Source organism: Myotis nattereri (assembly GCF_964212035.1).
Source record: "Myotis nattereri genome assembly, chromosome: 7".
Taxonomy (NCBI): domain Eukaryota; kingdom Metazoa; phylum Chordata; class Mammalia; order Chiroptera; family Vespertilionidae; genus Myotis; species Myotis nattereri.
In genome coordinates this window covers 29,799,391-29,826,785 of record NC_138082.1, presented here as the reverse complement: position 1 = coordinate 29,826,785, position 27,395 = coordinate 29,799,391, and the positions used below count along the sequence as shown (strand labels likewise).

General features: G+C 37.0%; 1 protein-coding gene across 1 annotated transcript in view; it reads left to right on the top strand.

The window, feature by feature from the left end:
• The window catches only part of TRIP12 (thyroid hormone receptor interactor 12), a 124,604-nt gene that overhangs the window by 5,091 nt on the left and 92,118 nt on the right, over window positions 1–27,395 (top strand). The window contains exon 2 of the mRNA XM_081096220.1: window positions 25,493–25,639. Coding sequence (XP_080952346.1) covers window positions 25,542–25,639 — 98 coding nt within the window. The 5' untranslated portion in view covers window positions 25,493–25,541. The remainder of the gene's footprint in view (window positions 1–25,492; window positions 25,640–27,395) is intronic.

Here is a 27,395-nt window from a genome sequence, read left to right as displayed (position 1 = left end):
CCTCAGACCGTTGGAGGGCCGGACTATAGTTTAAAAAAAAACTATGAACAAATTCCTATGCACACTGCACATATCTTATTTTGAAGTAAAAAAACAAAACGGGAACAAATACAATATTTGTATTTTCATGTGGCCCGCGGGCCGTAGTTTGAGGACCCCTGGCCTAGATAGAGTGCCAGAATAAGAATTTGGTGGGTAATACACAATAAATATAACTTGTAGATTGTTACATAATCTTGGTGTTTGTAGTTCTTAACATTAACTTGTAATAGCTTCATGTTTGTGTATTTTTTTATAGTGCTTGTGTATAGTTCAAATAGCTGTTACAGATTTTTCAAAAACAAAACCTTAGCCATTATTCTTTATAATTTCTACCTTGTCTGCTAGTTTACTTTGTACATACTGGGGGCTTGCTGCTGAACCAGTCTCTTGATTTTGATTTAAGTAAAATTTAATTTGGCTAATGTCCTGGATTTTTAAAAATGCAGTTCCCTAGTACACCTGAAACTTATATAATGCTATTAACCAATGTTATCCCAGTAAATTTAATTTTTTAAAATGCAGTTCTTTAAATCTAATATCCTAATTTATTGATAGTTTCAGGTTATTGGGAAAAGAAGTTTGTTTCTCACCGGTCACCAACCAGTGTTTGGAAGACCACTGGTGGTCCATGAGGTCCGGAAGGTTGACAACCTAGACCAGTGGTTGGCAAACCGCGGCTCTTTGGCCCCTTGAGTGTGGCTCTTCCACAAAATACCACGTGCGGGCGCGCACGTACAGTGCGATTGAAACTTCGTGGCCCATGCGCAGAAGTCAATTTTCGGCCTGGGCGAGTCTATTTTGAAGAAGTGGCGCGTTAGAAGTGGGGGTATGTTTTCTGAAGTCGACCCCTCAGATTGATGACATTTTTAGCAAAGGCCAGCTTAGGAGTAAGGTCAAATTAAACTAATATGTCTCAGGCGCTTAATAGTTTATCTCAGGCCTTTTAATATGTTTCATTGATTTTTTTACAGAGAGGAAGGGAGAGGGATAGAGCGTTAGAAACATCGATCAGCTGCCTCCTGCACACCCTGTACTGGGGATGTGCCCGAAACCAAGGTACATGCCCTTGACTGGAATCGAACTTGGGACCCTTCAGTCCTCAGGCTGATGCTCTATCCACCGAGCCAAACCAGTTAGGGCTATCTCAGACCTTTTAGATTTCAGTTGTGGGTTTTATAGTTTCATTAAATTAGATTGGACAGAAGAAAAAGGTACTTGTCTGTTATTCAGACTCACCTGTTTTGTCTTGAGTGTGCAGACGCTGTTGGACATAGACAGTTTTATGGTTATGCTTCATTTAAAAAGCCATTTTAGTAGCCTAGAGTAAACAAGCTGCTACTCTGTTCTTTACTGAACAGCACTGTTCAAGGGAGTATCTGATGTGAAGAAGGTAAAAGACTTGGGTTCCAGTCCTGATTGTGTCTTTTTTATCTTTGTGTCCTTGGGCAAATAATTGTGAGTTTCAAGTGCCTCATCTGAAAAATGTGGTTTATTGCCACCTAACCTAGAATTAATTGTCATTTATGTGCTCAACACTGTATTTAGGAAATTAGGTTACAAAGATGGATTGGAATACATGACCCTTCCTCCATTGGTTCAGTTGCAGTATTGACCATCATCTTATCAAACATACATCATACATCAAAAATATTTTAGTATACAATAATATTCCATAGCCGGTTATGAATTCCTTTCAGTGCCTGACTCATAATACAAACTTTTTAAATGTTTATTGAATGAGTAAGCATTGTGAGAATAAAATACTATAAGTGAAAATATATTGTAATGATTTAATGTCCTATTTGTTTTGATAATTATTTTGGATTATTGTTAATGCTAAAAAGTCTCCAGGAGTTTTATTTTTAATCTGTTGGTATATATTTTAGAGACTGCAAGTTGCTTTAAATCATACATATTAAAAAAAATTGGGCAGGCCATTTTATATTACCTTTTTTTAAACATATATTACCTGATCATTTAAATGCGACATTGGGGACCTAAACATATTTTTATGCAATGCGCATATTTATTAATTATAAAATTGAGTTTTATATATCATTTCAGTTTATTCTCTTTGTTCCTTATTTGTTTTTATAAATGTGATGTCATTACCCATACAAGATTTTGAAGGCTATTTATAAGCTGAATGGTCTGTCAACAAGTCTTCAAGACTTGAAATTAACAGCATTTCAATTTGTATGTTAATCAGCTCGTTGGCTGTCATAACCACTGAATTTTCTACCCTGACTTCAAAACTATTACTCATGCCACCTGTGGGTGGCATTCTGAATAAATAGATCTACCTTGTGTCATCTTCTTAAGGTCAAATTAACTCATTTTGAAGTCCTTCTACTGGTAAACATGTGTGATGCCTTGGAAACCCAAAGTTAGTTTTTACAGATAGCCGATCTAAAATTCACTGTTGAGTTGTAATTTAAGATGGTTTGTCCTTAGAGAGCAGGTTCATGGAGATCATATGGAGGGCCTCCGCCCACCTCCTTTAAAAAAATTATTGAAAATCAAGTGCTTATAGTTAGTTGCCTTATAAATAGTAAATATATGAAAATGCTGCAACTTATGTTACGGCCCCAGTATTTATTTTGTACCTTGGCTGCATGCAGTCAGATTGAGCTGCTTGTTCCTCTCTCTGAACATACCCAGGAACTGCAGCACACCTGGTTTTGATTGTCTGGATTAAAACCCCTCCACCATCTTATATCTCTTATTGCTACACATTTTCTTCCAGTAGCTTTTGTAAAATTTTTATTCTTCACTCTTCTCCCTTCTACTCCTTTCTATGACATTTTATTTGTCCCACTTACGTCATCCACAGTTTGTCTTATTGTTAATTGTTTACATCTTCTCTACTAGATCTTTGGCTTCTTGGGGTAAAGGTCTCATTCTTCTATCCCCACAGTGGCTGGCACAAGGCTCCTAACATAAACTCATTGTATGTGGTAAGTGTTAGACTTTGTTTTGGTGACACATTGAGAAACTATATTGGGAAATAATATTAGCATCATTTGCCTTAGTTTATTGTCAGCTTGCTTATTTTACGTTTTCAGGGTTTGGTAGCTGAGGTTGGATCCTAGAATATAAATTTGTCAGAATTAGGCTCATTAAAATCAGCTACTTAGGGATTGTTAAGGCACTAGACTATTTTAGTAACTTAGTTTCCCCAGATTTAGCTTTTGGGACGTTTATTAGTAGATGAAATACATACTAAGTGCTTACTGTGTACCGTGACTGTGTTGGGAGGAATACGAAGGGGACTTAAGACCTAGTTCTTGTCCTCTGGGTTCTGTTAATGTTTCATTTACTTGATAATCATGTACTTACTTGGTAACTATATATAGAGAAGTATTCTGTAGGTATTCTAAATGCAGGCTTCCTGCATTTAGAAAACCTGATAATGAGAATCTAAATTAAAAAACATGAATTAGGGTATGAGTTTTGTTTGGCTTTACTGAATTGTTGGAAGCAACTTCACTATACAAAGATTTCATCAGCAACGTGTGTTTATTTCTGGTTCTATAAAAGATCTATCCTGAGGAGAAATAAGAGACATAAAATGAGATCTATTATGTTGAAATGTACTTTATTGAAGATGAATTCAAATTAATGACAATAGAACACAACATGTAAAAGAAATACAAAGTTGAGTTTTATACAGTGGGTACTCAGAAATTTAGAGAGATATTCAATACTGGGTTGAAGTTTCTGAGGAATGCTTCATGGGGACAGGAGGGACTTAAATTGGTCCTGATTGGGTAGCTATAGAAGAATGGGAGCTTAAAGATGTAATTGTGGTGAGGGTCTAATGGTAAGACACACTGGCTCTCTGGAGTATAGGGTCCATATTGATGAAGCAATAGAATATGTGGGCTGAGATTATTGAGGTCCTTAAATGAGAGATTAAGAAATTAGATTTAACAGATGGTTAAATTTATTGTTGATTCCTGAATAAACAAAGACATGAAAAAGGTGTAAATATATTTAATTTATAAATGAACTGAACAGAAAAACAAAAGTGCTTTTAGATCTTATTTATCTTTTCATGCACTGCTTCCCTTTTTGGATTGCAGATAAGGTTTTTTGTAAGTTTTGGGGCCATACGAGCAGTGGAGGTTAAACTTCTTGTTCAGTTTTCCTGTGTAATAGTTAAAGTAGTTTTGCTCAGTAAGGAGGAGTTGGTTAAGTGTCTAATGAATCCTGTTGCTCCTCAGGTTAGTCACAAATTTTTTTTTTCGTTTTTGTTGTTAATCCTCACCCGAGGATATTTTCCATTGATTTTTTTAGAGAGAGCGGAAAGGAGGGGGAGAGACAGAGAAATATCAATGTGAGAGAGACACATGGATTGGTTGCCTCCCGTATGTTCCCTGACCAGGGCTGGGATCAAGCCAAAACCTTATATGTGCACTGGAATCGAACCTGGGACTAGTTAGGGCCATAGAATTTTTCCTTTAGAGCAGCGGTTCTCAACCTGTGGGTCGCGACCCTTTGGGGTCGAATGACCCTTTCTCAGGGGTCGCCTAAGACCATCGGAAAACACATATATAATTACATATTGTTTTTGTGATTAATCACTATGCTTTAATTATGTTCAATTTGTAACAATGAAATTGGGGGACACCACGATATGAGGAACCTGCATTAAAGGATCGCGGCATTAGGAAGGTTGAGAACCACTGCTTTAGAGCAAGCATGTCAAACTCGCTGGCTGCATGTGGCCCACAAGGTATATTTATGTAGCCCAGCCAACAAAATGGTATGTAAGAAATGTTTTAATAAAAATTTCATAACTTAATTTTTACAATTTTTACAATACATAATTATTAATAACAAACTATAACGTTTGCTAATGACTGATTACTATAATCGTGTTGCATTCATTTCCCTTACACGCCTTACATGCAGGCTCACCATTTTTCTCCACTAATACTTGCAGCGAATATTTTAGCAGCCGATTGCCATGTCATTAGTCTTGTACTGAATTGTTTGGTGTGCACAACAGGAAATATTTCACTTTCGGAGAACAAGAAAAATAGGTTTACTTGCATTATGCTTATTGTGCAGTTATTCAGTGTCTGGTAAATTACTGTTCAAGAAAATTAATTTTTATTAAAATGTTCTATTTTATGTTTACGATTACTTATTTATTTCAGCCCTTTGTATATAGCATGTCTCTATCTAAATATATCTACCTTTCTATGAAAATTGAAGCTTTTGGTTTCTTTTGGCCCATATAAACTTAAACCTTGTTTATTTGGCCCATGTTAGCCTTTGAGTTTGACATGCTTGCTTTAGAAGAAGCTGGCAATCATTTCATCTTAACACATTCAACTGTATTCAGAAGTTTATGTTTTAAATTTTGAGTATTGTTTGATAATATATGATTTTTTGTGAGTCACACAGTAATTTGTCATTCTTATTTATAGGACAAACTTTTTGCTTGGCATCTAATGCAGTGAAAAATGTTTAAAGCAAAATTGAATTGTAATAAGTACTTAGGCACTTTAAAAATGCAAATCAATATTACCCAGTTTAATCAAGTTAAATATTTTAATTCTGGTTGATGTCATAGTAGACTATTAGTTATCCCTTCCACTTTTTTGAAAGTATGCACAACAGGACTTTAAAAATAGGAAGTGAGGCTAGATGGTGGTTGAAGGGAAAATAAAGAATAATATTCAGGGGTCTGGTAACCATATTTACCTTTCTTCGGTAGCTTTTGTTTTCTAGTGTGTTCTTGTAGATTTGCTGACTACAGTCTGAATTAATTTGATTTTTCCTTATGTGGAGATAGCAGAGATGCTAACTGTTAGTGCAAGATAATGGTTTAATACCTGTGAAGGCTATTTGTATAGGCCAAAATTTGGGGGGGGGTTGTGGATTTTAGAATAAAAATATTTGTTAAGTGTGTATTTTACTGCTATAGTAGGTAGGAGTGCCTGTTTTTCTACAAGACAGGCAGCTTCCTTTTTTTGTCTTTATGAAGCAGATATTTTCATTTCTTCTACCCACCTAGAGAAAACTGCTTAGTCTCTAGAGAAAATTTGACCTATCTCTGCCCCTCCTTCCCAGATCCAAAAGCATTTGTGCCCTTCTCCCAGTAGATGGCAACAAGTAGTCTGAATTTTGGGAAGACTCAGTAGTTCTTAACTTTGTGATCAGACCTGTTTGCTGAATATTTCTCAACTGTCATTAGAAACTTCGTGTTGGTTTCCACATTTTGGGCTCAAAATATTCTGTTAATTGCCGAATTCATCTTTTTTACTCTATTCTTCACCCTGTCTTTTGAAAAGTTTTGCTATTCCAGTTGCCGCTATGAAGTAAGACTTGGGGAATTTCAGCCTTTGGTGTAGTACACTGTAAGATAATCTGCTTCTGCCTCTTCTAACCATCTAGTATTACCTTTCAGCTGCCTGTATATAAGGCTGTGCCACTCCTCACCCCCCTGACCCCCCCCCCCCCACACACACACACACACTCCCCAGTATCTTCTCATTACACAAACTTAAGTTCTACTGAGAGGAATTACTGAAGAGATAATAGACCATCACTTGGGATCTTTGTTGTAGCAGATGTTCTAAATAATAATTTATATTGCTTAGATCTGCTAAGGAATCGGTAAACTTAATGTTTGCCATAATAGCAGCATTTCTCTCTTGTGGGGTGGGCTTCTACTTCATTCCTGTGTTTATTTACATTTAGCTTAATGCTTTGTTTCTTGTTACTAAACATTTAATTCATAATTGCACAATTAACTTTTGAGAGTTTACCATATTTAGAGAAACATAAAACTTTTTCAGGATGCCTGCTGAGTTTATTTATATGTTTAATTCGGTAGTAAGGAATTTGGGAAGCTTCTATATTAGGAGAGTTTTAACGTTAGGAATGGCTTAATCTGTAGTTCCATGGAGTGTAAAGTCAAGAACTTACTAAAGCAGTAGTTCTGAAAATTCTGCAATTATTTCTGTTTTAAGGGCTAGTATAATTATGTTGCAAGGGAAGAAATTATCTTGGTTTCAGTAACTTGCTTGCTGTATTTATCTTATTTTTTAAGTAAAGCAAAATGGGGTTTATTGAAGATATACTCCAAATGAGAAGTGGGTCAGCCTACTACTTATAGTTTCAAATAAGTAAGGTCAGTGTAGGGTGTACTAGTATTTTAGCTATCTTTTTGATAGAATTTCAGACTTATAAAAATGTTATGAAAGTATTGTAAGGAATATCCCATACTCTCTTGGCCCACTTTCAAGGTCATTTTTTAAATTGTTAGATGATAAATTTGTTTTCTGTTTTAAGTCAATGAAAGCTTTATTTTTTAAAAAAGAAATATATGTGGTAAAAATCTGGAAAAAGGTTAATACAGTAAACACATTTTTTCCCCATGTAGCTCTTTACCAATCATTGTACACTTGTTAACTTGTCAGAGTGAGGTGAATGCACTGTAATGCTTTGTTTCTGACTCTTGTTAAAGCAAAGTTTTTAATGAGATGTCTCCCTCCTTTATCTTTTGTACTAATTTGGGGAATGTTGTATTATGAGAGGAATATTCACGTGCTTGTGGCAGTCCATGGGAAGAGTTGGAAGGCTCCTTATGACTTATAGGTCCTATGTGGTCTGGCTCTTGAGCACCTCTCTAATGTCATCTCCTGCTTTATCCTTTTACTGGCTCTTGCTGCCTGGAATGCTCTTCTAGATCTTACATGGCTACCTCCTCTTGCATGAGGCTCAGGTATTACCTCTCAAAGAGTTCTTAATTGATCACTCTCTCCATAATAGTTCCTTCATCTGATAGTAACATTTCACCTGTAAGTAATAGAAAACTTGATAACAGGGCCTTCAACAAATTGGGGTTATTTTTCCTCATATAGTGTGGTTCAGCTGCAGGATGATCCCTGTGAGGACTTAACCTCTGCCATTTTTAGCAAGTGCTTCTCTTGGAAACCATCATACTGGCTTGAAGTCAGTATGCCCATCATTTGAGGCAGGAAGGAGGAGAAAATGATGTCTTTTTAAATGCTAAATGCAAAAGTATTTCTACAGAATGCCTAGAATACCTTACCATACCTCTTATTAGGGAGAAGTAGGTCATACTTCTGGCAAAAATAAAGTATAATGGTATGTTTGTACAAATATAGGTTTTAGACCACTGCCTTTTAAATTCTTTTGATCTGCAATCCATAAGAGATGCCCTATTTTGTATCACCAGTGTATTAGTAGATATATGTATGTAACTCATTTCACAATGTTTAATCATAATGTTTGCTGCTATTTTCTGTTCTCTGTTTCATTTGAAACTTCTGGTTATGACCTCATTAACCTTTTTTGTAGTGTGGACCCTTTAGTAGTGTGAAGCTATGGATCCTCAAAATAGTATTTTTAAATTCATAAAATAAATGCAAAAGTCAAAATCCCAAGTATATCAGAATGTTGAAATCTAGCTTTCAAACTGTTAAACTGGTTTGTTGTAATATAGCAATACATTTCTTTGTTAGTACTTAATAACATGGTCTCGCAGCTGTTCAAAGTAGTGATGGTGTAAATTATATTTTGAGGTATCCTCAACAATTGCATTATGATATGATAATATCTGTGATTTTTCTTGGTGCATTGTCAAAGGTACTGGCAGTAATGTTGTGGTTTGTTGTTTATTCATAATAGAAGGGAATGCTAAATTTAACTAGAGGTTAGTGAAACTATTATTTTTTTAATCCAAGTTCATGAACTCATTATGAACCCCTGATCCAAATTGATTTCAAGACTCTAAGTTTGTAGTTTTGAGAAAAATACTGACTTTAGCCCCATCATGATCATCTCCTAGGGCCAGGGGAGTAGCCTGCTTCCTCAGCGGTGATGGGATTTGTATCTCCTTTAGGGCAGGATTCTTTTAACAGGGAAGAGAGGTGTGGGGTACATGGAATTTGGGTAGGGAACAGTATCTTCTATTTTCTCCCCCTTCTTTACACTCCTTCCATATTGCTTAATTTTCCTCATTGTACTAATAGTATTTGCTGTTTGTCTGTCTCCCTAGTAAAATATAAATTCTGCAGCGGAGAGACTGAAAATGTGAATTGTTTGCTATCATTAACTTGATTTTTTTAACTTGCTAGTTAAACACATTTCAAAGTTTTCTTAAAGCAGTAGTTTTGATTGATAAGATGCATCAGTCCCTTTTGCACAGTTGGAATGCAAACATGTTGACTGAATACATTTTTTTCTGGTCTACATAACTGTCTCGATATCTATTCCTCAGTCTTGAGGTTCTTTAAAAAGGTCCATCACACCTGTCAGAACAGCTATCAATGAACCCACAAATGACAAGTATTGGCTAGGACAGGGGTGGGCAAACTTTTTGACTCAAGGGCCACAATGGGTTCTTAAACTGGACCGGTGGGCTGGAACAAAAGCATGGATGGAGTGTTTGTGTGAACTAATATAAATTCAAAGTAAACATCATTACATAAAAGGGTGTGGTCTTTTTTTTTTTTTTAGTTTTATTCATTTCAAATGGGCCAGATCTGGCCTGCGGGCCGTAGTTTGCCCACGGCTGAGCTAGGACATGGAGAAAAGGGAATCCTTGTGCATTTTGGTGGGAATGCAGATTGGTGCACCCACTATGGAAAACAATATGGAGGTTTCACAAAAAATTAAAAATGGATCTGCCTTATGAGCCAGCCATTTCACTTCTGGGTATTTACCTGAAGAAACCCCAAACACTAATTCAAAAGAATATATGCACTCCTGTGTTCACTGCAGCATTATTTACAATAGCCAAGATATGGAAGCAAACCAAGTGCCCATCAATAGATAAGTAAATATAAAAAGCAGTGGTACATAGTATACCCAATGAAATATTACTTGACCATAACAAAGAATGAAATCTTACCATTTGCAATAGCATGGATGGACCTAGAGGGTATTATGCTCAGTGAAATAAATTAGAGAAAGACAAATGTTACATGATTTTACTTATATGTGGAATCTAAAGAAGAAAATAGATGAACAACCAGAATTAAAACAGATTCATAGAAACAGAGAACAGACTGGTGGTTGCCAGAGAGGGGCGGGGGGTTGGAAGACTAGCAGAAAGAGGTGAAGGGATTAAGAACTACAAATTGGCCGAAACCAGTTTGGCTCAGTGGATAGAGCGTCGGCCTCTGGACTGAAAGGTCCCAGGTTCGATTCCGGTCAAGGGCATGTACCTGGGTTGCGGGCATATCCCCAGTGGGAGATGTGCAGGAGGCAGCTGATCGATGTTTCTCTCTCATCGATGTTTCTACCTCTCTATCTCTCTCCCTTCTTCTCTGTAAAAAATCAATAAAATATATTTAAAAAAAAAAAAGAACTACAAATTGGCAGTTACAAAACTACCAATAGGGATGTAAAGGGCAGCATAGGAAATATAGTCAATAATATTGTAATAACTATGTATGGTGCCAGGTGGGTATTGGAAATACGGGAGGAATGCTGAAAGGTATATGATTGTTTAACCACTCGGCTATACACCTGAAACCAATACAAAATAATATTGAAAGTAAACCATAATTGAAAAGTTTTGTTAAAAGGTAAACTGGTACTTTTGGATTGCAGTATTTTGTGAGTCCTAGAAGAAGGTGTTTTGGAACAGATGAGTGACAGTATCCATGTTGGACTTAATTAGTGCTATTTTGTGTGCTTTAGAAAAAGCCATAGTGTTTAGCTTCATCCAACATTAGGTATGTGGAATATAACAGTAAATGTCTGTTAGTTCCTATGTAAATACTTGTGATTATTTTATTTTATTTTTATATTTAATGGCAGTGTTGATAAACAGAAAGCTATTGACATTCTAACCAGTGTAAGGATTGTGGAGAAGCTGTCATTTTTTATTTTTTTAAATATATTTTTATTGATTTCAGAGAGGATTGGAGAGGGAGAGATAGAAACATCAACCATGCGAATCATTGATTGGCTGCCTCCTGCACACACTCTAGTGGGGATTGAGCCCGCAACCCAGGCATGTGCCCTTGGCGGGAATCAAACCCAGGACCCTTCAGTCCCCAGGCGGACGCTTTATCCACTGAGCCAAACCAGCTAGGGTGAAGCTGTCATTACTTTAGAATAGAGAAGAGTAAGATGTGGTGTTAGTACTAAAGAAATTAGATGATCACTGTGCTTTAGTAACTGCATTAAAAAAATGCACTCTTATTATATTTAGGAGTTATCATTCTTAACAGAAGATTATTTGTCTTTAAAATGTCACTTGTAATATCTCCCAATAGGTATTGGGAGAAAGAATCTGGCATATCACACATTGTTTGTTGGCATTTAAACTGTATAGTGTTTAGTATATTCAGAGTTTTGCATTTTAGAACATTTTCAGCATTCCAGAAAGAAACCCAGTACTAGGTGGATTCTATAAACTTTTAGGTTAAGTTTTAGAATTGACAATTACATTTTGATGTGCTGTTTCCCATTAGTTAAAATCTTACCAATAAAAAAAAATTAAAATAAAAATCTTGCCTGTTTTGTCTAATGGGACTACAAAAGGAAACTATTTGTATTTCTCCTAGGAGGGTTCATACCTTGTCAGTTTGACTTACTGTTTCTCCTTAAAATTATTTGAATTTAAACATCCTGTTAACTACAGAATATACTTATTTGTTGGCTTTGACAGTGTCACTTGAAGAAGGCTAGATAGGAAATTTTTGAAGATGCCAAATTCACTTCAGAACCAAGTTCAGAGTGGTGGTTCTACTTGTCAGGGAGCACATTACCAGTTCTTTTTGATATTCCATATAAATATCAAAAAGAAGTCCACCTAATAGGTAAAAATTAAATTTGTGATTGGCTCTTACAAACTTCTATCCATTTTCTTATTAAAAGTTTATATGAATATTGATTTTAAAAGACCCTATTAGCACTTTCTTCATTATTATGTTTGGTTTGCAATTTGGCTGAAAGAGTTAGGTGTGAATTATGTATTGGGGGTGTCTTTTGTCATTTCGATTAAGGTGTTTTCAGGCTTTCTTCTCAGATATATCCAATTATTTCCTGTTCATTTGTTCCTTCATATCCCTAGGCCTTTCGGAAGCTGTTTTCTGTGAAATGCCTCCTTTGCCTCCCATTCCTAAGGGCTCCCTTTTCTCCTGGGCAAAGTCATTTTTCCACTTCTGGGAGGTATGTTGCCTTGCTCAGGGCTTGAGTTGCTCTTCTATAATAGTACTTAAAGTAGTAATCTGTCACCTTTCACTCTGTTTATAGTTTGCTCTTTGGTCTGAGCCTCCCAGAGTTCCTTTAAATCTTACATGCATCTTAACCAGTCTAACATCACCACTATCTGCTCACTTTGGAGTTGTCTTTAAAAGAGGGTCTGGGCAGCACAAGTTGGAATCTTCCTTAACCCACTTGTCACTTCTAATTTATTCTTGCTGGTTTTGTGATCCCCCCTCCCCCCCAGGAGAAACTTAACTGTCCTGTTTTGGAGGTGTGGCAGAACCCCTTCTCTTTCTTTTGTCTAGTGTTTACATGCTATTTTTTCATATTTTTCTTTCTGTGTTCCTGTGTTTTAGATCTGTCTCTTGTAGTTGAAGTGTTTTAAAAATCTGATTTGATAATCTTAGAGATTGAAATTTACCATTTTCTAGTTTGTTGCTTTCATTGGAATTATTTTTAATAGAGGTATGATTCTAGTCTTTGAATGGTTATCTTAGAAACTAGATCAGTATATCTAACAAGGTCTATCATTCATTGCTACCTTTACTTGTGGAAAATACAAAGACCTTAGAATTGTAACTCGGTTTACCAAGCTCCTTGACTTCAAGATATTGATGTCATTTTACTTTAATCAGTTTTTAAAATTTTACTAGATAGTATAATTTATAGTTATTGTTTATTTACACATCTTTATTTTTTATCTTTATTCTAGCATCTTAAAACTGTATCTGGAAAAACTATCAGATTTTATCTGACAAAAACTATATTCTTAGGAGATAACTTTTATTTGATGTAAAATTTTGATTGGCACCTATAATTCCACTGTCTTCTGGCTTCCATTGTTGCTGCTTATAGCCTGGCAAACAATAATGAGCTCCCTCTCTTTGCACTATAAAATTGTCTCTAGCTTTGGTATTTGTAGTTTTATTATGACACTAGTAGTCTGGTGCACGGATTCGTGCACATTGAAAAGAAATTAACTAGAAGAAATATTTTAATATCGCTATTCACCTTTTCTCTGTAATAAGTGTCAGAAATGAAGGAAATTAGTAAAATGTATATGAAAATATATATAAATTGATTAATAAATAAACAATAACATGGCATAACAACAACAAAGACATATAAAAACAACAAAAACATAAAAACATGATATAAAAACAACAATTACTGATAAATTGATGAAACTTATTCTAATATCTCCCTGTATACCACATTGAGTAAAAACACTTTCAGAGTGCTTGACTAATTTCTCTTGTGATAAAGTATTTACAACTTTAACGTCACATGCTCTTCAAACATGAGAGAAAGCAACATATAACTGACCATGTTGGAAAATGGGTTCAGGTAGGAATATTCCTACTCTGTCTAGAGTTTGTCCTTGTGATTTATTAATAGTCATGTAAATGCTGGCACCATAGGAAACTCTTCGAATTAATTTAAATGGGAGACCAGTGTCAGCCGGGGATAAATCAATTCTTGGAATCAGAATAACATCTCCGCAGATCCTGGTAATACTTCAGCTTCAATTATGTTAGGTCGCAATCGTATGGTAAGTTAGTACCATTACAAAGACCCCATTTACTCTGAAGATTTCTCAGTAGTGTAATGATAGCAACTACTTTCAATTTTAATTTATGACACGGCATTCCCGAAGGAGTAATATTAAGAAATTCGATGGGAAAATTTTCCTTTTCGGCATCATTCATTAAATCCATGGAATCATCACTCAAATACTAGTAGGTGTGAAAATCTCCCATTGAGTATATCCAAAATTTCTCCATGTAATTTATGAATGTGCTCATTTTTTGGACAAAGAATTGCACATTTAGATATATTTTTAATATTATCTATAGATATGCGATTTCCAAAGGTAGCTTCAATAAATAGATCCTCCTTTTTTTTTAAATAAATCTTTATTGTTCAGATTATTACAGTTGTTCCTCTTTCTTTCCCCCCATAGCTCCCCTCCACCTGGTTCCTACCCCACCCCATGCCCTTATAACCGCCCCCCCACCCACTGTCCTCATCCATAGGTGTAAGATTTTTGTCCAATCTCTTCCAGCACCTTCCTCATCCCCTTCCCCCTGAGAAATGTCAGTCCACTCCCTTTCTATGCCCCTGATTCTATTATATTCACAGTTTATTCTGTTCATATTTTTTAAAAAAATATATTTTATTGATTTTTTACAGAGAGGAAGGGAGAGAGATAGAGAGTTAGAAACATTGATGAGAGAGAAACATCGATCAGCTGCCTCCTGCACATCTCCTACTGGGGATATGCCTGCAACCCAGGTACATGCCCTTGACCGGAATCAAACCTGGGACCTTTCAGTCCGCAGGCCGACGCTCTATCCACTGAGCCAAACCGGTTTCGGCAATCATATTTTTTATTCACTTGATTTTTAGATTCACGTGTTGATAGATATGTATTTGTTGTCACTTTGTTGTTCATAATTTGTATCTTTACCATTTTCTTCTTCTTCCTCTTCTTAAAGGATACCTTTCAGCATTTCATATAATACTGGTTTAGTGGTGATGAACTCCTTTAGCTTTTCCTTATCTGTGAAGCTCTTTCTCTGGCCTTCAATTCTGAATGATAGCTTTGCTGGGTAGAGTATTCTTGGTTGTAGATTCTTGCTATTTATCACTTTGAATATTTCTTGCCACTCCCTTCTGGCCTGCATAGTTTCTGTTGAGAAATCAGTTGACAGTCATGTGGGTACTCCCTTGTAGATAACTGTTTTTCTCTTGCTGCTTTTAAGATTCTCTTCTTTGTCTTTTTCCCTAGGCATTTTAATTATGATGTGTCTTTGTGTGGTCCTCTTTGGATTCCTCTTGTTTGGGGTTCTCTGTACTTCCTGGACTTATAAGTCTATTTCTTTCACAGGTAGGGGAAGTTTTCTGTCATTATTTCTTCAAATAGGTTTTCATTGTCTTGCTCACTCTCTTCTGGCGCCCCCATAATTCAGGTGTTGGTATGCTTGAAGTTGTCCCAGAGGCTCCTTACACTATCTTCATATTTTTGGATTCTTTTTTCTTTTTGCTCTTCTGGTTGGGTGGTTTTTGCTTCCTCGTATTTCAAATCATTGATTTCATTCTGGGATCCTCTAATCTAGTGTTGAATCCCTGCATATTAGTCTTTATTTCAGTCAGTGTATGCTTAATTTCCAACTAGTCCTTTTCCATTTTTTGGCATTCTCATTAAGATCCTTGAAAGTCTCACTGAGTTCCTCGGAGGTTTCTAGAAGATTCTAGAGTAACCTTATAACAGTGGTTTTGAATTGTATATCCAATAGTTTGCTTTCTTCCATTACTTTCATAAGTCTCATCCATATGAATGAATCTCATGGTATAGTACTGAGTCAAAGAAGCTTTATACAAAGGAGTGTATATTCTGTGGCTCCATTCATATGAATTGGTGGAATAAGTAAAACTAATGTTTCGTGAGAAATAGAACAGTGGTTTTAGAATTGGGAAGAGCACAAGGAAACCTTTTCAGTGATATTCTATCCTATATAATAAAAGCCTAATATGCTAAGTGTCTGGTCATTCGTTCAACCAATCAAAGTATAATATGCTAATGATATGCTCAGGCCGCTGAACCACTTGCTATGACGTGCACTGACCACCAGTGGGGAGACGCTCTGACAGGTAGGTTAGCTTGCTGCTGGGGTCCAGCCAATTGGGACTGAGCGAGATGGGCCGGACATGCCCTGGAGCCCTCCCGTGTTCCCTCCCAGGCTGGTCAACCTCCCGTGTCGTTCCTTAGCCCCGATCTTGCACCCCTTTGATTTTATCATGGAGTTCACAGCAGTGCCAAGAAAAATGCATTGAAGAAAATATTCTGAAAATGATGCCTATGTGTATTCCTGTGCTCTAAAGGTCATTTACCAAACATAAAATTGTTTTTGTCTACAGGTAGAAACTTTCCCTTTTTTTGTAGGTAGCACCTTTCTGTCTTCTACAGGATATTTTGTAATTTTACTTTGAATAACTGATTTCTTACCCAGCAGGCATCTCTCTGTCCCTTGGTACAGGAGAGGCATTTACAAATCAATCTTTCCCCTCTCTCAATATCTCTTCCCTTTTGATAAGCCCTATGTCTAATAGTGGTGTTAGGAGATCTTCATAAAGAAGAATTTAAAAAGCATTCCATGTAAGCCCTGGCTGGTGTGGCTCAGTTGGTTGGGCATCCTCCCAAGCACCAAAGGGTTGCTGGTTTGATTTCCAGTCAGGGCACATCCTGAGTTGTGAGCTTGATCCCTGGTAGGGGGAGTGCAGGAGTCATAAGTATTAGGTTACAGTATTATAGACTTTAGAGCTGAATTGTGTTTTAGAGACCATCTAGTCCAGTGGTTTTCAACCGGTGTGCTGTAAGAATTTATAAAACCTGTAATACCTGACATTTAGTCAGGAGCACTGACTTTTTACCCTTAGATTGTCAGATAAAAAAATAACAATAATCAACACAACAGTAGCCGTCCAGTGTGAATGAATTAGACCAGCCAACAGTATATTTTTTGGTGTGCCGCAGAATTTTAGTAATTGTGTGCTATGAGATGAAAAAGGTTGAAAATCCCTTATCTAGTTTAATAACTGTTCCCTCTTGTCTTTTCATTCCTGGGTAGTTAGAAAAGAACATCTTTAAGAGGATGTATTAAAAATGCTAGTGATAAGCTGACCTCTATCCTCACTCATTGGCTAATTATGGTAGCCAACAAGGTTGAGACCTGTTAAGACTGGGTCTATGAGCCATCTTTGGCACCTGGGCTAAAAAGTTGCTCACTCTAGTCCTTAAGATCTTAGAAAGAAGAGAAAAAAAAATAGGAAGTACAATTAGTATCCTAAAGTATTATACGAGCTATAAGACAATTTATATTTGGGAATGAGTGGATCTGTGTTTTAGAAGTGATTGGTCTGGGCAGGGTCATATGTGATTAATTGATTGATCATTAATTACAGTGTTCTACAAAAATAGACATTAGGTGCCAGTCATGGACACAAGATCTCTGGCTAATTCAATATATCATTCTCTGTAGTCTTATGTTTTAGGCAAAGTAATCAGTTTTTAAGTTTTTCTCCATTTTTTAGTAATTAGACCATACAATTTAAAAAACGAAAATGAGAAAACAATCTGCTGCTGATTGATTTTTTTTTTTTCCTGGTTATTTTTATCCACTTCTAGTGTTAAAATTACAGTATACATAATTGTGTAAAGAAATTTTTGAATATGGAAATGTGTACATGATAAAAAATGTAAAAGGCCTCAAAGGATCCTGTTCTTATTTAAATATTTTATAATGTATTCTCTATTGACAATATTTAAACCAGTGATTATTTACACATACAGAATATGTAGCTACATCATATTCTTTGCTCAGCATTTTGCTTCACAAAAATATTGACAAATAGTTTCATTTTTAGTGCAGATAGCATTTTTCTTCTCATTGTAGAGTTAAATAAAACTCTTAAGGTTGTCTTCTTCCAGTTTTATAACTTGTTTTTAAAATTGTGCAATAGTATTTTTTTCTTCTATTTTATTAAACACTAGAGACCCGGTGCACAAAAATTTGTGCACTGGTTGGCGTGGGGGATCCCTCCGCCTGACCTGTGCCCTCTCACAGTCTGGGCTCCTTGGGAGATAACCACCTGCTGGCTTAGGCCTGCTCCCTGGGTGGCAGATGGCAGGCCCGGATCCCACGCTGGGTCACAGATGGCAGGCTGGATGGCAACGGGGCGGGCGGCGGCTCGCGCTGTGCCGCTCTGCCTGCAGTATGCAAATTTAACGGCCATCTTTGTTGGGTTAATTTGCATGCTCTTCTGATTGGCTGATGGGCATAGCAAAGTTATGGTCAATTAGTATCTTTGTCTTTTATTAGTGTAGATGTTCTCTGTTTTCTTCACTTAGTTGTTTAAGACATCTATTCAATTTTAATTACTTCCTCTGCCCTGTAGTTAAATTTTTAATTTTGCTTTTGGTTATTTTTTTCCCTTTGAGCAGAAAAGATCTTTTTTTCAGAAAGCCTTTGTGATAACTTTTGCTTGGTGCTTTGGGAGTTGTTTGCCTAGCTGGTTTAATTTTGGTGTTGCTGTTTCTCTTACTGCTTCTCTTCCTCTCATTCTGTAGGTATTTTGATCTTTTGTTGCCTTCACTCCATAGTTCTTTTTTACAAGGAACAAGTCATTGATAGGAACCTTCAAGATTATCTTCTTACTGTTTTCTTTTTAAAAAATTACTTGGTCTTTGCCTCTTTCCTGTTTTTGGTGCAGATTTTATTGTATCTGGCAAATTTTCTTTTATGATTTAGGGTATTGCCAGCTCTTCTCTAGTTTCATGATAAGTGAAGTTTTATTTTTAAAACGTTTAAATGTTTTTATTGATTTTTAAAGAGGAAGAGAGAGGGATAGAGAGATAGAAACATAGATGACAGAGAAACATTGATCTGCTGCCTCCTATAGGGCCCTCTGTTGGGGATGAAGCCTGAAACCTGAACATGTGCCCTGACTGGAAATGTATCCTGCCTGGAAATCGATCCCATGGCCTCTTGGTTCATGGATGGACACTCAACCACTGAGCCACCTGGGCCAGGCTATTTTGAATTTTTAAGTGTTTATTTATTTTCCTTGATTTCAGGGATGGGGTAGGGAGAGAGCCTTTACCCTGTTGTCTCCTTATTTTAGGCTTGCAATAAGTATTTGGGTTAAATAAAAAAATCTTGAATCAGGTGCTTATATTCAAGAGATATTGGAGTACCTATTATGTGCTAGTTAATGTGTTAAACAACTGTGAACCTCAAGTTCTATTGAAAAAGGACGTTTCTAAGAGAGTTAACAGCACAAATTGTATAGAGTTAATTGCTTGGCTTACTACTCAAAAGAATAATACACTTTGTGAAAATAATGCCAAAATTAATCTCACTGACCCTTGCCAGATGGCATCTAAGGTAGATTCTCAAGGCATAATTACAATTATAAAATGTGGGCTTTGGTATCAATTTGTGTGTCCAGTGTTGAATTGTAGTTAAGTGTCAGGTGACACTTGAAAGATCAAGTGCTTGCTGTAGGTACTCTAGTTTTTAATATGCACTGTGTAAATGAATGTATAGTGTAAAAGTTACTCAGGGTTTAGACCAGGGGTGGGCAAACTTTTTGACTCGAGGGCCACAATGGGTTCTTAAACTGGAAGAGGGCCGGAATAAAAGCATGGATGGAGTGTTTGTGTGAACTAATATAAATCCAAAGTAAACATCATTACATAAAAGGGTACGGTCTTCTTTTTTCAATAGTTTTATTCATTTCAAATGGGCTGGATCCGGCCCGCGGGCCGTAGTTTGCCCACGGCTGGTTTAGACTCTGGTGGGTCAGTTCTATTCTTTTTCCACTGTTAAATGGTTACATGTAAACAGATCAGTAAAGAAAAAGTGATTAAATTCATGTATCAGAGCAGAATGGCATAATGGCAAGTACAGTGGGGCTGGGGCCTTGACTTACGAGTTTAATTCGTTCGGAGACCGAGCTCGTTAAGGAGCTCGTTAACTCAAATTACTCTGTCAACTCAATGCAAAAAATCGCGGGAGTGACAGCTGGTATCTCAAAAAACTCAGTAGGGACACTTGTAAGTGAAGGCCCCACTGTATACTATGTACTGGCATTCTGGAGAGCTGGGTTTAGCTGTAAGGCATGTCCCTAAATAGATGTGTGCTGTGGAGCAATTCACTCTGGATGAGAATTTCCTCTTACAGAAATAAGGTAATCACATCAGGTGTGGATTTGGCACTTTAGTTATGGATTCTTCTCTCATGTAAGTTCTTTGTGCCCCTGGGCAGTCATTCTTGCCTTTTTTTTTTTTTTTTTCCAGTGACTTAGGACTTAATATCAAGCTTTTATGTGAAAAATCTTGGTGATTATTTTCACAGAAATGAAGGTGTATTCATAATTAGAAGAGTAATATATTTCAGGACTTTATAGTCAGTACTAGAGGCCTGGTGCATGAAATTTGTGCCAGGGGGGTCGGGGGGCCTCAGCCCAGCCTGCACCCTCTCCAATCTGGGACCCCTTGGGGGATGTCTGACTGCCTCTCACAATCCGGGACCGCTGGCTCCTAACCACTCGTCTGCCTGATTGCCCCTAACCACCTCTGCCTGCCTGATAGCCCCTAACGGCTCCACTACCGGCCTGATTGCCCTTAACTGCTTTCCTGCTGGCCTGATCGCCCCTAACCACCTCTGCCTCACTCTGCACCTGGGCTTCCCTCCCTCTGGCCGGCTGCAGGCGCCCAGGATCACAAGGCGGTTGGCTTGTTCCTCTCCCAGGCCGCAGGTGCAACCACTTGTGCCCAGGACCACAGAGCGGCGGCTTGTCCCTCTCCCAGGATACAGCCTGGCTGGTTCCCATTCCTCGCTTGAGAGTTCATTTGTACCTGGCTGGTCCCCATTTCTCTTTCCCCAGTGTTGAGTGTCTGAGCCGTTACGGCATGATGGCATGATGACTATTTGCACATTAGCTCTTTATTATATAGGATTATTAAAAGCTGGACTTAGCCAAAACCGGTTTGGCTCAGTGGATAGAGCGTCGGCCTGCGGACTGAAAGGTCCCAGGTTCGATTCCGGTCAAGGGCATGTACCTGGGTTGCGGGCATATCCCCAGTGGGAGATGTGCAGGAGGCAGCTGATCGATGTTTCTCTCTCATCGATGTTTCTAACTCTCTATCTCTCTTCCTTCCTCTCTGTAAAAAATCAATAAAATATATTTAAAAAAAAAAAAAAGCTGGACTTAAAACTTCTAGTATCAGCATTACGAGATAGTCTATTAGGATGGAGTCTTAAGTTCCTATTCGTTTCAGGTTATTAAAGCACAGATTGTAGCAGTATGGTTTTTATATTACTGTGCATGTGTTTTAAAAATTAATAAAATATGGTAGGCATAAGTAATTTGTCAGTACAGTACAGAATAAAAGGCTAATATGCTAAGTGTCTGTCCAACCGGTCATTATGATGCGCACTGACCACCAGCGGGCAGATGCTCAACACAGGAGCTGCTGTGACGTGCATTGGCCATTTACAGAGAAAAGGCACCGCAGACTTGGTGCCCACAAAGCAACACTCGGCTTCCCCCAAGTGGGACACAGGCCCTGCCACCACCCCAGAGCAATACCCCACCAAATTGCAGCCGACACTGCCAAGACCCCATGGTGCAAAATGCAGCCTACAGGCCAGCCCAACCCAGAAATGGTGGCGGTGGGCGCCGGGTAATGACATCATGTAGCAACTCCTGGCTTCCTCTCCCTAGCGACTAGCCTCCTTGCAGTTTCTTCAGCCTAGGAACACGAATTCCTTTATAGCCAGGTGGAAACATTTCACAATTTAACCAAATGTCTGTGAAGCGTTTTCCTGTTCCTCATCTCATTTGATCCTCACAGAAGTCCTGGAGTAGGTTGATAGGAGACTCGGTGGAATCCTATTTTCTTTTCATTAGCCAGAAAACAAAGATTTAGAAAGCTTAGAAACTTGACCTGACTGAAAAGAAGAAATGGTGGACCTTGAAAATGACTTAAGGTTTTCTCACTGCACAGAGTATAGTCAAACACTGCTGCAGTTAAATATTTTACCCTTTGTTCTTGGGTGATCTACAATTATAATCTGCTTCGTGTTGATATTTGTTGCTGTGTTGCTGACAATTACCTGAGAGAGAATTTTGGGGTGCTTCACTGGGCTGGAAAAAGTTTAACTAAATCAGAAAGCAAGTCTAATTAAGCAAGTTTATTCAACATATATAAAAGGCTAAGTTGACTCATATGTGTGCAACACATATAAAGCTCTCGCTGGCACCAATCGCAAGCGTGCGTTTTGATCTGTCATTGTCAATCGTGAATTTGGTTGACACTTCTATTACAGAGAAAGGGTGAATAGGGATATTAAAATATTTCTTCTAATTAATTTCCTTTCAACGTGCACAAATTGATGCATTGGGCCACTTGTATTCATAGAATAAGAATGAAATCATTGTATGTTGCATACTTTTGGTTCTTATATGGAGCCAAAGGGAAGTTGAATTTTGGTTGAAGTTGAGGTCGTTGTGATCTTTGGAGAGGATAGGTCAGGATTCACAGGACTGGTTCTTCAACACATGACTTGCTTCATTTGGATTTGTCTGTTATGTAAGGGGTTGAACTTGATCATCCTCAAGGGTCCCTTGCAGCTCTGGATTTGTTGATACCTGGCAGAGGGGGAGACCCTATATGTATCATACGTTAATCTTATATCTACATTTTGGGAATTCAAATTTCAAAGTTTAACCAAGTCTGGCATCCTTCTTTAAAGATCAGCTTAAGCTTTAAAATCAGGTAGCGCTTTGATGAATAACTGTCTTGCCACACTTTCTTAAATCTCCAGAATTATTCCCTAACTAGAGGCCCATTGCACGACATTTGTGCACTTGAGGAGGAGAGGGTTGTTCCTCATCCTGGCCTGTGCTTTTTAGCAGTATAGGAGCCCTCGGGGGCTGTCCAACTGATGGCTTAGATCCCACTCCCTGTGGGGAACAGGCCTAAGCTGCAGTCAGACATCCTTAGCACTGCTGCGTTGTGACTGAGCGGTGATCCCCCTGTGGGAGCGCACTGACCACCAGGGGGCAGCTCCTGTTTTGAGCGTCTGCCCCCTGGTAGTCAACACATGCCATAGCAACCAGTCATTCCACCATTCAGTCGATTTGCATATTACCCTTTTATTATATAGGATGGACTGTTGGTTGGTAATGATGCTGGTTGAAAAGCTCTGAAGATATTGGGAGCATTATTAAGGTTATTTTGGTAATTGAGGTGAAATTAACCAGTGTGACTTATATTCATTTGAATGACAACTTAACACCCCAGGACATACAGTAGACATTTAATGGCAGGAAGTAGGCTGGTGAGATATACCAACCCTGTTTAATAATAGTATTCTTTGCTTTTCAAAATGAAAACAGCTGTAAAATGCTCTTCTCTTGTATCCATTCTTTTTAGGGTCCAAGTGAAATAGCACTGAGATGGTGTTTGAAGTAGTAAAACTTCTTGGATAAGTTCTGAAATAGACTGGCATTTTATTTAATTCTTTAATTGGGTGCAATTGTTCTCTAGTGAGCTCTTTTAAAATATGTCTCCAGTTTCTGTACCCACAGAATCAGAATCTTAGGGCAGAGGCCAGGCATTTATAATTTGATGAAACACTATGTATTTAGAGCAAAATTCACTTTTTAAACTATATTTCCAGAATATAAAACTCAGGTTGACAGTGTTTTTTATGGTGAATTTCTCCCCGCCCCCAATTTTATTTTAACACAAGTATTTTTATTCTTCTGAATAAATGTTTATAATAACAAGAATAGTTAATGCGTACTGAGCTCGTGCTATATGTTAGGTACTGTGTTAGTGGTTTGCATGCGTTTTCTCATTTAATGCTCACATTTGCTCTATGAGGTTAAGTTCTTTATCCCCATTTGATAGACTGAAGCACAAAAAAGTATATACAGGGGTGGACAAAAATAGGTTTATGGAAAAAGGCATGCAGGTTATAACTATAAAATACAAGAATAAGCTTTTACATAAACCTACGTTTTCCCATCCATGTACACAAGGACATACAAGTTATTGGTGTTGGAATCAGGATTTGAACTCAGCCAGAGATAGTTTGACTCCAGAGCTCTACCATTGTAACTACTGTGCTAGAGTCATCTACCTTATAGCACCCAAAGGGTAAATAGCAAAATGACTCCTTTTACCTCAAACTTTGGACCCCCCAGTTTTCTTTCTTGAAGGCAGTTAGTATTAACAAAGTCTGTTTTATGAATCCTTCCATCAATAGACAACATATAAAGATAAGTATATAAGCCTTTTTAATATACATATACACAGATTGGCGGGGGAGGGTATACTGTTTCCTCCTAACATATCTTGGGAAGATCTTCCTATATCAGTACATGAAAATTTAATCATCTTTTTCTCCCTCTTAATGTTTACATAGTATTTCCTCTTTTTTTTTCCTTTCTAAAATTGATAGTAATTACACTAGTAATTTGAACTTTATGACCCAAGCTTATGTAATATATTAATCAATGATGTGGGCATGTATGACAGAAAAATAATCTTTCTACTAAATGGGGTCAACATGTAACTTAAAAGAAAACCTACTTTCCCATTACAGTGCATGGAATCTCTAAAAACAAAAATCTAATGATAGATTTAGTTATGAATAGTTCGCATTTTCTTCATTGCATTCTGTTTGTACCAGTTTCTCTAATGTCATATGGTCTTTCTCTTCCCTCCCCTGTACATGGAAGTAATTAAGAACTTGAGGCTTAAGAAAAATTGTGACATTCGACTTACACAATCATAATTCTTTTTGTGATGGTAATATTAGCCTGTTGTTGTTTTTTTCAGTTAAACTGATTTTCTTTGAGTATCAGCATTTTTTCTATATAATAATTAAATTTCTTACAGAAAGAAAATTTAAATTAACAGCTGTGCTTTGAGCTAACTTGTTAAACTTATGAACTATGTTTATAATTTCTTTGATGCCAAAAACTGTGAGGTAGGTAATATACTGATAGTACAGAATAAGCAAACGAAATCTAGAGATTAAGTTTGTAGTCCAAGTGCATAGCTAGCACAGCTGATGTTGAAATTAGGGACTATTTCTCAATTTACTATACTGGAGCTGTTTTCTCTTTATTTCTCCATTAAAATACGATAGTTTTATGGTTTCCTTTGTATTTATGATTTGTTATTCACCGTAATACTGTGAGGTAGGCATGACATGTTTTTTCTTTCGTGGCTGAGGACTCTTGAGGCCAGAAGTTGGGGCTTGTACAAAGGTAGACTCCTTTTATGCCTGTTCTATCACAGGATTTGAGCCAAGGTGTCCTGACTTTAGGTGCAATGCCATTTTCTACACAGTGTTAAAAATGTGGAAACAGATTTCTACTTGTACTGTTTTCTTTGAATTGTGAATTCCTGGGCATTTCATGAGAAATCTTAAGTTAATTTTATTTGCTGTGTTTTGGACCTCATACCTCAAATTTGGTATATTTCTGACATTTTATAACACACTAGTCAATCAGTCTTAGTTTAATAAGACAGTGCAACATTTGTGAAGACTATACAACCAAATTGTTTACATAAAATTTCCCCTTCATCTTTGGTGTCCCTTTTTTCTTCAGTGTTATACCATGTATAACTGATATTTTTTCTCATTTTTTTTTCTTTTAGTGAATGGTAGTGTCTAGAAAGGGTATGTCCCTTCAAGAGAGAGGTGCCAATGTCCAACCGGCCTAATAACAATCCAGGGGGGTCACTGCGACGTTCACAGAGGAACACTGCCGGGGCCCAACCACAAGACGATTCGATAGGAGGAAGGTATGTATTAAATGGTATTTAAAGGGAATTGGGAATAAAAGAAAATATTTTTTAAACCTCATTATGAGGACCAAAACTTGAATGGTTCACTACAAATAGGTAATTTCTCTCTAATTTTTGAGCCAAGAAACACAAAACTGGAATTCAAAGCAGTTCTTTAATCATTTCCCAAATATGCCAGACTGGAAATAAGAGTTCTTTGTCATTGACATTATCAAAAATCTAATTTAAGGGTGGTTAATATATGGAATATCATGTTTACTTGCTCTTCACTTTCCTAAACACAAGCTACAACACATCTTTCAACCCTTTGTGGTTCCTTTATGTATGTCTTGGCTTGATTTACTTCATTGAATGGAACTTTCATTTGTTTTAACATGTAGAGTTTTGTTACCTAGCTTGATATCTTTTCTCATCGTCTTGACAACATGGTTGCTGACAGGCTGGTGAAGCAGTCTGACTTTGTTAGCACATCGGTGCTCATTATTTTCTTAGTGGTCTGGTGTTCAGCTGGTCTTTCTAGTTGGAATAGTGGTTGTATAGCAGGTAGCGTGAAGAATCAGATGTGTTCTCTTGAATGTAAAATTCCCTGTTCGATCTAGCCAAGGACTGTCATTTTATGTATAAGATTCAGAACTTTACTTGCAAGGCCGCCTTTTCCAGTCCATGGAATAATCATGTTTAACTTGCAATAAATAATGGCTAAGTTCTAATATGATTACCTGATGCAACATTTTTAGGCATTACCATGTATATATTGTCTATTAAGTTATAAAAAATGTTTTTAAATGTTAAAATGCAAAGAATAAACTGAGACACTTCTGACATGAGGTTATTTCAGTGATTGAGCATGTGGACTTTGGACTATATAGCTTTACATGTAATTTCTGCCTCTGCCATTAAATAGCTGTGTGTTCGTTGTTAAATCTTTCAGGAAACCTCAGTTTTTTTGGTCCACACAATGGGAACACCTATTTCACAGGGTTATTGGTTAACTTCATTATTGTAGTTTGTTAAGCTCTTAGCAGAATGTTTACTACAGAGTTCTGTTCTGAAATTTTTTTTTGTGTGTGTGTGGTTTTTTTTTAGATTCAGGAGCAGCCACACGTTATTTGTCCTGTTGTTTAAATAATATCACTGCCCCATTATAAAAATGTTGTATATTTATTTTAGAGAATTTGGAAAATATAAAAAAGTGTAAAGAAAAATATGGCTCCACAACCCACTTGTAACCACCGTTTTACTGGCATATATCTCCTTAGTTTTTCATCTATGTGCTCATAAGTAACTTGTATCTTCTGAACAACTTTAGTTTTTATACACATCCTCAGGTTAATTTAGACTCTTGCACATGACTGATAAACATTTTAGGCTATCACACATCACATTGCTTCTAAAATTCACAGTGATGTTTTGGCACATTGTCTTTTCCACACATCATTGTTATATAAAATTATTTCAATATTGTATTTTATATCTTGAAAATACGAGTCTGAAACAAATGGAAGTGGTTAATACTAGTATTTAAAGATGCGTTGGTTTACATAAAGTTGTCATCAAAATGGAACTCAATTAAATTTATAGAATGACATTTTTCACTGTAGTTCATGTGCTTAAAGTCAATAAGCTCAATTGTGAAGGAAAAGAATAAATTTTAAAATGCGTTTTCTTTGAATTGTGAATTCCTGGGCATTTCATGAGAAATGTTTGGAATGTCAGAAAACATGCCAAAGAATATAAAGCAAAGTAAAATTAT